An 11,926-nucleotide genomic window follows, 5' to 3' on the forward strand; every position below is an offset into this window, starting at 1 on the left:
ATATATATATATATATATATATATATATATATATATATATATATATATATAATCAGTATACATAAAACAATCAAATGCAACATACTTTAACAAATATGCATGTTTTGTTTATGTATATTGTAATAGGGTTATTAATCGAAACACAGCATTAACAGTGTTCCATGTTTGACCATTGTTAAGCATGACTGTAAACATATTGTTATATGTGCAGTGTGGCTGTGATACTTACTGAATTTTGCTTGTGATCTCTGAGATAGGCAGACCATGTTCCTAACATGACAATTCATTCTCCGTTCACAGACAAAGTTTCAAACTGGTCATGATCACAACTCTGTAAAAGTTTTTAAAGACTGAAACCACACATTTGTCATTGGAAGGAAATGACGCAGCCAGCTTTCTGAGGCAACAAGAGTTCCCAGAATTTTTTTATTTTTGCGTCTTCATTATCACATGTACTATGTGTAATGTTCCCTCCTTTAGTTGCCACCCATTTTTTGTGTAGCTTTATCGCCCTATGTGATGCAGAGTCTGGATCAAGTTGAGCAATCATGTCTGTTTGTCATAGCCAATTTACGCCTGATGTCAGATAAGTTTATAAGTACAGATGTCATGAGATTTTACTCTTACCTCTCATATCTTAAAAAGATTTTTATGTTGCACAATTCCACATGACCCATGAATCTCTCATTTTATCTATGTATTTGGAATAACATTAACTAGGTAGATTACTTTTATTTTTTAACATGTATGGAAGTATACCCTTGGATTTGAAGATCACACTTTTCTGACATTTTTTTTTACATTGTGTTTAGCATAATTTTCAGTCAATAACCTTGCTCCAAATTTGACAATGCCATGCTAAAAGCAACAAAAATGAGAAAAGGAACCACCATCCAACACAGCGCTCTTCCACCCTTGCTCTGAACTCTGTGCCTGTTGGTTCAACAGGAAGTGGTCTTGTAATAGGAAGGTAGTTTCTCAACATCAGATTTTCACTGATACCTTTCGATCTTTTGACGCAAAAGCACAAAGTTGGGAATTTCAGCCACATATCAACTTCAGACAAGGAAGGAAGATGACCAACACTCTGCTGTGCTTTGATTTGCTGCACTTCTATACAACTTTTGTGTGATGCAATGACATATTTATTGCATGCAGAATGACTAAAGTGGACAAAACTTGCATCTGATGTTAACTGAGCTAAGCTTGTTTTGACCCCTTTTGACTCAGGCCTACAAGGGAAACCCCATAGCCAAAAGTTTAGAACTTGCACAAATTCACTATAGTCCCCCAATTAAAGGCTGATCTCACAGCCACATCTGTAAAAATACATTCATACGCTTAGATAAATAAATGTAATTTCTTGGGTAAGAAGTCTGTTTGTTCATGCTGATGTGGTAAGTCACAGGGGAAATCAGTGTCATCTCAGCAAATCACAGGTAATAGTAGTTCAGTACCTGGTACTTTCCACAATTCTTACCAAAAAATCATGCACTATAGGTAAAGTGTCATGGGAATGAGGATAAACTGGACGTGTTGGATTTGCCCTTTTATGCTGACTGTGGTCACATTCCCCTGTATTCATATTGTTGTTTTAACATCCTGGGTTTTGGATATGGGTGTGGCGGCCCAGTCTTGAGAACAGTATCTTGAGTACTTTCTACCAAGACACCCCCTTCTAATGTTTATCAGCTTCAGCCAACTCTTTGGAAGTGTGACTGTGAAAATTCAGCAGTATTCGTGCAGACAAGTCTGCATTTTATATTTGGGCCAAAAAGATCAAAGACAATTTTTGTTAACCTCTAAACCACACAGGAAAAGCTTTACTTGACAGTCTAAGGAAATTCCCCACTCTCCTTTATGTATTTCTTATAATTGCCTATTTAGGCTTTTTAGTCTAAACTCACCTCAAAACTCAAACTCATGCGTTCGCAATAATGATAAATCAGCAAAAAAAGTAAAAAATCATGTTTTTAAAAAAGTATAAAATGTATGAATGAAATATAAAAAAAAAAAAAAGTAAAAAATTATGTTTTTAAAAAAAGGAGCAAATGTATGAATGAAATGTAAAAAAAAAATTTTTATTAGAGGTGTTATCGCTGACTCGCTTATTAATGACTCAATCAACTGCATGAAACATGCTACTTGCTATATGTAAAATAGCTTCCAGAAGACTGAAATGACACTAATTGTGAGTGTACATCATTTTAATCACTATTTCCAAAGAAGCCATTGATTTTACAAAACTTTTTTAATTAGCACAAACAATCGCTAAGTGCACCTTTAAAGGTGTTGGAAACGATCAAAGTTTAAGACGAATGCACGAGCACACATGTTCTTTCCGCTGATTGCCCGTGGTAGGCATTGCGTAACTCACTCTATCCCAACGGATCTGTTTGCTTCCTCCTCCTCCTCCTTCTTCTTCTCAGGAAGTGCAGCCGCTAGTCTGAAGAGAGGCTCCGGACTCCTGCTCTCGCCGTACCGAGCGACTCGCGCGTCATCCATAGCGATGCCCTGCCTGCTTTTGCAGGCACCCGTGAGCGACACACGCCAGTAACAGATGAAGGGTGAAGAGGATGCGCTGGAAGCAGCAGGCTGTATGCGGGCAGCAGGGAGACGCAGCGGCATCATCCTCATCCTCAGCATCAGCAGCAGGGCGCTCGGTTAGCGCCCACCCCCACTCGTTTCGTCTTTTCCTCCCCCCTGCAGAAGCATGCTTGCGTGAGGGATGAGGCTGGAGACAGGGACATCAGGCCAGAGCTGCGGCCTTCTTCTTTTCACAAGAGCCGGGCTCGCCATCATCGCAGCAGCATCCGCCAACGCTTTGCCATCATCACACCAGCATCTTTGGTAGGCAGCCTATCTCTCCTCTTCCGCTCGCCGTTTTTGCATAAGAAATGCAGGCCTGCCATGGTCATCCACTCAACCCCACATCAGTAGCCATGGCAACCACATCCTGTTAATAAGCGCTTTTTCATCCCCCCCATGTCTTTCTGTCTCCGGAGCGCAGGCTGATTTTTACGCTTCATTTTTGTTATAGTAAAGATAATATTTTTTTTGTGATTTGGAGCTCTTTTCTGGCACTGTACATGATGTACAGTGTTTTTTCTCTCTCTCCACATCTGTAGATCTTTTCTAGAATGCAAACCAAGTCAGACGTTTTTTATATATATATATATATATATATAGAAAGAGAGTTTCAGTTCATCATTAAAATAGCATATTTGCTTTCATATTTGCATTTTGATTCAGTCAGTGACACAATTATAGCCATTACATTTCACTCAGGCACAGTGTGTTCAACCCATCAAGATGAAGCTGATTAATTACATTTTTCTTCATTGCAAAATTATATGAAGCTAAACACTAATAGTAAAAGGTGAAGTAGATGGCCGTGATAAAAAATAATACGTTTAATACCTGTATTGCTCAATGATATGTGTTAGGCAGGCTTCATAATATCTGGTAGCTGACATGTGCTAAAATGTAACATCTAAAATGATTTTACTTTATTCAGAATTTTGCTTTTTTTTAATTTGTATGCATGCAGTTTTTATGATCTCATATTAAATGAAAAACTACATGGAATATTTTTACTATCAAAATTAATTTACCACACCACAGGGATCATTTATAATGAACTAATCATTATTATAATGTGATTAAAAACAGGGAAATACCAAAAGGGCAAATCTATATGTATAGTTAAACAATCTATAATTTACTTTTCTTTATGCATGCATATCAATTTTAAACTAAAATGTTGATATTGATGAACTCATTATGCATCAACTTTTCATGTATTCAGTAGCTTCTGTTGTTATGTTCTGTATGTATTTTTTAATTGATCCATTTTGTGACATCATGCAACAAAAAACAAACTTTAAAAAATATTTTATAGAAAATTGAAACGCCTAATATATCAAACAATGCAGATCATTATATTCATAATTGCTCTGATGGGGCCAATAAACTGCACAAACAAGATCAAGTATACACTAATTTTTACTGGTTATATAATAATTAATATATGGTTACATATTTTTACATTTTGAAAATTATGAATAAATCATTATATTAAAGAAATGACAAGGAAGTCACTTACTTTACAGAACTGGTCATTATAAGGTTAAAGAAAACTTCTAACTTATAGTTATCTTAAGATCTCACATCTTATGGTTTAAAAGCCGAAAAGAGAGAAAAAAAACGTTCATTTTCTTGCTTAGCTTACTTGACCTTTGACCCCCAACACACTGTGTTTGCAGGTCAGTGAGCAGATCCAGGAGCATGAGCAGGAAGTTGTGCGGCGTGAGCAGATGTCAGGGTATAAGCGCATGCGGCGGCAGCACCAGAAGCAGCTGATCGCCCTGGAGAACAGGCTAAAGGCCGAGATGGATGAGCACAAGCTCCGGCTGCAGAAGGAAGTGGAGACCCAGGCCAATAACACCTACATTGAACTGGAGCGGCTGGCCAAGAAGCAAGCTGCACAACTGGACAAGGAGGTGTGTGCTCCTGCTTTACACATTGTGGACAGGGTCATGAAAAGTTTACAAGATGTCCCATTTTTGTCTGTAAGTCGATATATATGTGACCCTGGACCACAAAACCAGTCTTAAGTCGCTTGGGTGTATTTGTAGCAATAGCCAAAATAACATTGTATGGGTCAAAATTATCGATTTTTCTTTTCAAGTAAACATCATGTTCCATGAAGATATTTTGTACATTTCCTACTGAAAATATATCAAAACTTAATTTTTGATCAGTAATATGCATTGCTAAGAACTTCATTTGGACAACTTTAAAGGCGATTTTCTCAATATTTAGATTTTTTTTGCACCCTCAGATTCCAGATTTTCAAATAGTTGTATCTCGGCCAAATATTGTCCTATCATAACAAACCATACATCAATGGAAAGCTTATTTATGACTCCTACGACTGGTTTTGTGGTCCAGGGTCACATATGGTGAACATGCAGTGGGGTCCAAAGGTTGGAGACCACATTAAAACCCTGGAATGCAAAATCTAATTTGAACTTTGAAATAAACAGAAATTTTTAACAAAGAAATGTTATGAATTCAAATTATGATGCAATATTTCAGTTTTTCCAGTATTTAGTATTATCAAACAAGCACATTTGGGACATTGATCACATGAAGTCCTTTGTACAGGCGGTCAGCTTGAGTACTGCTGTGATTAAAACAAAAGGTGAAAGAAATTCTGCAGTTAAAATGCATTTTCATTATTTGTAATAAAAAAAAAACATAAATAGAGATTTTCACTAGTAGTCTCAGAATTTTGGACCCTGCTGTATTTGGATCATATAAATGATTATAAAAATGGATTTTTAACTAAATTATTCAAATCACCATGGTGACAAAATATTGTCAGTTTACTAATGCACAGCTGACCACAGTGAACTTTTTGTGATACTTATCCTCCTTTGGGCCTAGATGATTAATTTGTATGTGGTTAATGCTGCAAAACCAGATGTTATTTCTTTTGTCTCTCAAAAGATGAAAGCCTTGGCAGCTGAAGAAAAAAGAATCCAGCAACAGATCTTGGTCCAGCAGAAGAAGGAACTGACCACCTTCTTGGACACACAGAAAAAGCAGTACAGACTATGCAGAGAAAGAATGAAAGAGGTGAGATCAGGACAGTCAATAAATTCACAGAACACAGTACAAACCCAGGACAGCTTTTTATGTATAGGACCCACTCTTCCTTTGTCACAGGGCCCTGAACAATGTCAGACCAATTGTACCTGTAAACGGCTATATTCTATTGACCCATTTTTGCAGTCAAATTCATCTAATTTGATCTGTATACAATAGGAAATGAATGAAGACTCCGACACACCAAAAGAGGAGAAACAGGAGCGCTTGTCACGGCATAAGGAAACAATGCAGCACTCCCAGGCTGAGGAAGAGGCCCAGCTGCTGAACCAGCAAAGACTGGTTTACGAAAGGAGCTGCCGTGCTCTGAAAAGAAGAAGCCTTATCAAGAAGCATGAGTTTGAACAAGAGCAAATTCGGGAGGCAAGAAATAGTCACAACAAAGAAAGTCTCAAGCACATTGTTTTGTTCTTGTGAATTTTGAGGTTTCATTTAGGCATCTGAGTGATCTCCAGGTTAATGTTTGAAGAAAAAAAATATACATATATACTATCATTCAAAAGTTTGGCTGTATGTTATTTGTATTCATGTCATTTGAAAATAACTCTTTTCTATTTGAATACATTTTAAAATGTAATTTATTCCTGTGATGGCAAAGCTGAATTTCCATCAGTCTTCACTGTCACATGATCCTTCAGAAATCATTTTAATATGCTGATTTGGTGCTTAAATAACATTTCTTATTATCAATGTTGAAAACAGTTTTAATTTTAAGTGCTGCTTACAATTTTTGTGGAACTGTTATTTTTATGGAATATTTTCTAAGAATTCTTAAATGAATGGATAGCATTTATTTGAAACAAATCTTTTGTAACATTGTTAAAGTCTTTACTGTCACTTTGAATTAATTTAATGCATCCTTGCTAAACAAAAGTATTAATTTATTTCAAAAACAAATCTTACTTACCCCAAGCTGCTGAAAGGTAGTTTGTGTATATCATATATAGTGATATATACTGTTGATGTTTCTTTTGCAAGTTCAAGTCTGAAACATGTTTCCAAAATCACACACACACACACACACACAAACCCCACAAAGATATTAATTTTTACACTCATCCTTTTTTAAAAACCTTATCTTTTTTTGTTGATGTCGTTCAAACTATTTAAATATTATTCATAAATGACTTGCTCTTTGTGTTAAAGGAGCTTAACAAGAAGAAGACACAAAAAGAAATGGAGCATGCATTGATGATCAGGCAGGATGAGTCCACCCAAGAGCTGGAACAGCGGCAACTACAAACCTTACAAAGGCTACGTTTTGAGCTGATGCGCCACCAGCATCAAACTGAACTGGAGAACCAGGAGGAGTACAACAGTCGACGGCAGAGGGAGCTACACAGGAAGCATGCACTGGAACGCCGACAGCAGCCCAGGAACCTTAAGGTAAACTGTACAATTTGTAATGGTAGGTAGAACTAACGAAAAATATAAAAGAAAAGAAAATGGACATGAAGGAGAGAAAAGCGAAACGCACAACTGAATTGAGCTTTTGTATGATGCATTGTAAAAATGCCATTGTAAAAAACCTAAGGAATCTCCTCTCATTATAGACATTGGAAATGCAGATCAAAAAGCAATTCCAAGATACTTGTAAGGTGCAGAACAAGCAGTACAAAGCTCTGAGGAACCATCAGCTAGAGGTCTCCCCCAAGAGTGACCACAAAGCCATCCTGAAGTCTCTGAAGGAAGAACAGACCCGCAAGCTTGCACAGCTGGCAGAGCAATATGAGCAAAGCATTAATGAGATGATGGCCTCTCAATTGGTAAAGTACACAGGCACCAGACGAAAGCGACCCTTTAATGGTGAATCCACACAATTTGTGCTTGTATCCTAGGTTATGAACTTGAATCTTAGACCTTTCACCTGATGAATCTGTTGAAACATACAGTATTCACTAAGTTTAGGATTTATACAAGAACGTTTTTCACATAGCTTCTTTGGAACGGGAGAGAACCTGATAAAATAGAGATAGTTTCCATATCTTTTTTCACATTTCCTAGTGAGAAACATTTCAAAAAGCAGCTACTGGCCAAAACCATTTGAGAGGTTTCCCTCTAGTGGCTATAGAGGGAAATGACTTTCCACAACCAAGCCAAAAATTCTACTTACACCATCAGTTTTCCAAATGAAAACGGATCTTATTGTTAAATGTTATATTGCTGCTTATAAATTAAATATTGTTTCTAAGGGCTACAATAGAAGATGAGGCATTACTCAATACAATCTACATCAAACCATATATAATATACTCATAGTTTTTGTTGAAATTTTAAATTTGGCTTTATTTCTGTATTTTCTGTTTTCATTTTAATTTTAGTTAATGTTTTAGTAATTTTGTTGCATTTTGTCATAGTTTGTAAATATCTATATAGTCTTTATTAAGTTTTAGGTTTAGTGTATTTAGATAAGTTTTATTTTATTTTAGTTAATGTTTATTTTATTTCAAGTAATAAAAATGATTGCTTTTAAATGATTTTAGCTAACAATATTAACAATGCAATAACCCCCCTCAGTGTTTGAGATAATGATTGCAGCATGTAACTGTCTCAGTTACGTTTAGATGAAGAGCAGGAGGCTGAATGTCAGGCTTTAAGGCAGCAGCTACATCAGGAGATGGAGCTCCTCGATGCCTATCAGAACAAAACGAAGGCGCAGATGGAGGCCCAACATGAGCATGAGGTGCAGAAGTTGGAACAGAAGGCGTCCTTGCGCCGGGCTCACTTGGAACAGAAGGTGAGAAAGTTTTTTTATTTACATTTTTTGTGCATTAAATGAACCTCTGTAATTCATAGGATAGATTTGCCCATAACTGGTCAAATAAATAAATAATACCTGAGAATACCTAGTAAACAGTCTGCCCACACCTCTGTCCACAGATTGAAGAAGAGCTGGCCTCACTTCACAAGGAACGGACTGAAAAAATCAAGCATTTATTTGAGCGTCAAGAGCGAGAACTGGAGATGTTTGATTCGGAGAGTGCGCGGCTAGGATTCGGAAGCTTGGCCTCATTTGACTTTCCCAAGGATGAGGCCAGATGATCCAACGGAAGTCAAGGGACTGTTCAACACTGATGTCTTTGGACACATTGTGCCTGCACTGTCCCTGATTGTTGGATTTACCAAGATCACCCAAACAGTGACAATGCTGGATCAATATCTTATAACTCATATCGGCTCTGAGAACTTGGCTGAAATTCTGAGAGGAGAAACTAAACAGCCACAGACACAAAAGCGGTTTGGTGATGCATCACTGAGCTTAGAAACCAAGAAGAGATATCTAGACAAACTGACCTTTTCTCCATGCCATTGTCCCACTTTTGGTATTAAATTAGTAATTCAGGATATTTTAGTACAAGTAAGCACTTTGATATGTTAAGTATGATCCCATCATGTAAGGTGGATATGAAGTGTGAAACGCCTTTGGTGTCATCAAAGGACATTACGACTGTAGAATGTGTCCTGCGTCTTCACCGTGGCTATTAGCTGTTTTTTATGTATCACAGAGAATGTGACAACTGTTGATGAAAACTTTACGCAGAAGCAGATTTTGAAGCAGTGTCGGATTTTAAAATATGGTGAATACATTAAGAGCATTTAATTATGATTTCATATTGTGGAACCCACGCTTTATTTCTTTTTACTTAGAAAAAGGGGAAAAAAAGAACAAAAAACAAAATGTATTGATTGTTCAGTATCCTAAATTAATTGGCATTAGTTTTATCAGGATGTGGATTTATTACATTGAATCAGTTCTGTCCGAGTTACTGGTATTATTGCATGCACTTTAAAAGACAAATTCAGGTTGTGAAGTGGAGCATGAATCTGTCAGAGATTTTAGCCGTGTACAAATAAAAGTGGTCATAGCAGTTTTGTTTTCATGGCTATTGATACTGAACATAAGCTTTATCTTTGATATAAATACCCGCCAAATTGCCAGATGCCTTTAAGTTATGTTGATGAATGTTTTTGTTTTCCTTATTTTGCACAATTTGTTGAATTGTGATTCATTCGATGTGGACTTATCACTGCTCTTGTACAGGAAAAATGTTGCAATTTGTGTCAAACTAATTTTATATAAATATTTGTATATGATAACCTAAATAGGGTTTACATATGTATTGATCAATCATTGCCAACAAAGATCTATGGAACTCTTGTTCAGTGAAGGCAGAGGAATGCAAACTTATTTTTGTAAGTAAAATAGAAAGTAACTTATATTCTCGTGCATCATGTGACAGCCTACATGTCTGGTGGAGCTATAATGCGAACACCTCTGTGTAACAGAGTTCATGGCTTGCTGTCATTTAAGAAAGACACCACTCCAGCAACTAGTAGAAGGGGTTCAGTTGATTCTTAATTCACAACAACATGTACTTTATAGGCAGATTTGTGGTATGTAATAAAAGATTCTTTGGGCCTGACCAACTACTATCTTTTATAAACTCTTGACATTATTCATGAGTGTCTCATAATGTTTTATCAGTGATAATCGGGATGATTTCCTGCTACTGTCATTTAGGGCCTCTTCTCCGGCAAAGCCATTGTTTAAACTGCAGTTGCACAAATGAAGTGGTTTAAACAAATAAACACAATGAAGTTTTGATCGGCTAATGGCATGCTGAGAAATATTGAACAGTTTCTTAAAAGTTATAGGCCAAGGCTAGGTATTTATTTATTTATTGTGGTTGCTGATTTTAATGAAACAAAAGATCTGCATTTCTGTGCGTTTTCTAGTGCATACTGTTCAGTAGTTCAGTTCTTTATGCCCTTAAAACAACTGTAAATATGATGAAAGACATTGAAAATTAAATATGATGAAAGACATTCACATTCTACTCAGATAATCACCTTTGATTTGCTTCTCGTCTAGAGTCCTATAGCACTTCTTCCTCCGTCATCTCAGCCCCGTTATGTAATATGTTTAGTGCATGACTAGTGTTTGCTAGTTTGTAAATGTAAAAACCTATAAAATAAGGAAAACTATAATACAGAACCTTAATACACTGTAAAAAGTAATCACTGAATCTACTAAAGAAAAGCGAGTAAACATAACTGATTTTTACAAATTTGTTGAATTTACTTAATTACACTGTGTTATGTGAACTTTCAGGTGGATGCAATAGTTAAACTAAACAACTTTAGTAAACAGTACTTAAGAGCATCTAGTTTGTTGGATTAAATCCCACTATGTGCTCTAATAACTCTAGACGAGTAGGTGGCGGAAGTGCACTAGTAGGTGGCGGAAGGTTGGTTTAAACAAAACATCACCAGAAGAAGACAACGAACTGATCTCAGAGTCAGATCGTGTTTGAAATGTGGCCGCAAGATTAGGTAAGTTTTTGGTGATCTACTTATAAACTATATTGTCACAGTGTGTGCTATCGTTTTTGAGGAAAAGAAAAGGCAGATTTTATTAGTTTTTACTGACGAGCATTACTGTAACCGTCAGTTAGCGTACTAGCTAGCCAGTGGCTTATAAACATCGATCTTCCTCTTTACTGCTAGTTATAACATGAAATAAACGTGAGTGTGAGTAAGCATCATAAAGCATGTTGAGCGATACAGTACAACTTAATGAAATTTATCATGTCTTATGTAATCCGTTTTTCAGCATTTAATGTTTGAACAAATGTCATGAAAACAAGTTATCATCACAACCACTGTTTAAATGTTTATATTTCAGAAAATTACTTGGAGTAGAAACTTCATTTAAAATAGTTTTTAAATGTGTTATTGCCCAGCGTCAATGCCCAGCACTAATTATTACCATTTTCTTTTCATATTCTATGTGCTCTTTTTTTGGGGACTTAATCTCATGCAGTGGAAGTGGAAGTTCTGCTTGTTTATCGAGTGAAAAGAGAGCTCAACTGCTGAAAAACTTATTAAAATATGGAAGCTATGGAATATGAAAATTCTCCAATTCCATGTTTCCACATAGTATATGCTTATTCACATAGGTGTGCTTAATGAAAAATCATACTTTGCAGTTTTGTGAAACCCTGCACAGAATAAGTAGATATTCATTATATGTTATGCTGAATGCTTGTGCTTTGAGTGATATTAAATATGAGTTTTTTTAATAATTGTAGAGACATCGGACATCAATGGGCGATGAACAGCAGTTCTCCACGGCCTTCCACTCTTCCTTGAAAAGGACCTTACTGATTTTACAAGACATGTTTTGTAAGTAATTTTGTCTGTTATATTCTGGTTATTTAGTGTAATGCAGACAATTCTTGAGACCTGGCAA

General features: G+C 36.2%; 2 protein-coding genes and 1 long non-coding RNA gene across 3 annotated transcripts in view; 2 read left to right on the plus strand and 1 right to left on the minus strand.

Annotated features, from left to right (window-relative positions):
- LOC107587449 (uncharacterized) overlaps positions 1-300 on the minus strand; it is a 1,751-nt gene extending 1,451 nt beyond the window's left edge. The window contains exon 1 of the mRNA XM_016275243.1: positions 230-300. Coding sequence (XP_016130729.1) covers positions 230-287 — 58 coding nt within the window. The 5' untranslated portion in view covers positions 288-300. The remainder of the gene's footprint in view (positions 1-229) is intronic.
- A 2,032-nt stretch (positions 301-2,332) lies between these two features.
- LOC107587450 (serine/threonine-protein kinase TAO3-like) lies at positions 2,333-10,083 on the plus strand. The gene is made up of 9 exons (XM_016275244.1): positions 2,333-2,456; positions 2,576-2,850; positions 4,266-4,502; positions 5,515-5,643; positions 5,833-6,036; positions 6,820-7,059; positions 7,227-7,439; positions 8,228-8,410; positions 8,554-10,083. Exons 1-9 carry the CDS (start codon positions 2,333-2,335, stop codon positions 8,713-8,715), a joined length of 1,767 nt encoding a protein of 588 aa, XP_016130730.1. The 3' UTR covers positions 8,716-10,083.
- A 742-nt stretch (positions 10,084-10,825) lies between these two features.
- Positions 10,826-11,926, plus strand: LOC107587397 (uncharacterized). Its single transcript, XR_001609473.1, has 2 exons — positions 10,826-11,007; positions 11,768-11,926. It is a non-coding gene; the product is annotated as an uncharacterized lncRNA (long non-coding RNA).

Source organism: Sinocyclocheilus grahami, unplaced genomic scaffold (assembly GCF_001515645.1).
Source record: "Sinocyclocheilus grahami isolate Dianchi unplaced genomic scaffold, SAMN03320097.WGS_v1.1 scaffold92.1, whole genome shotgun sequence".
Classification (NCBI taxonomy): Eukaryota; Metazoa; Chordata; class Actinopteri; order Cypriniformes; family Cyprinidae; genus Sinocyclocheilus; species Sinocyclocheilus grahami.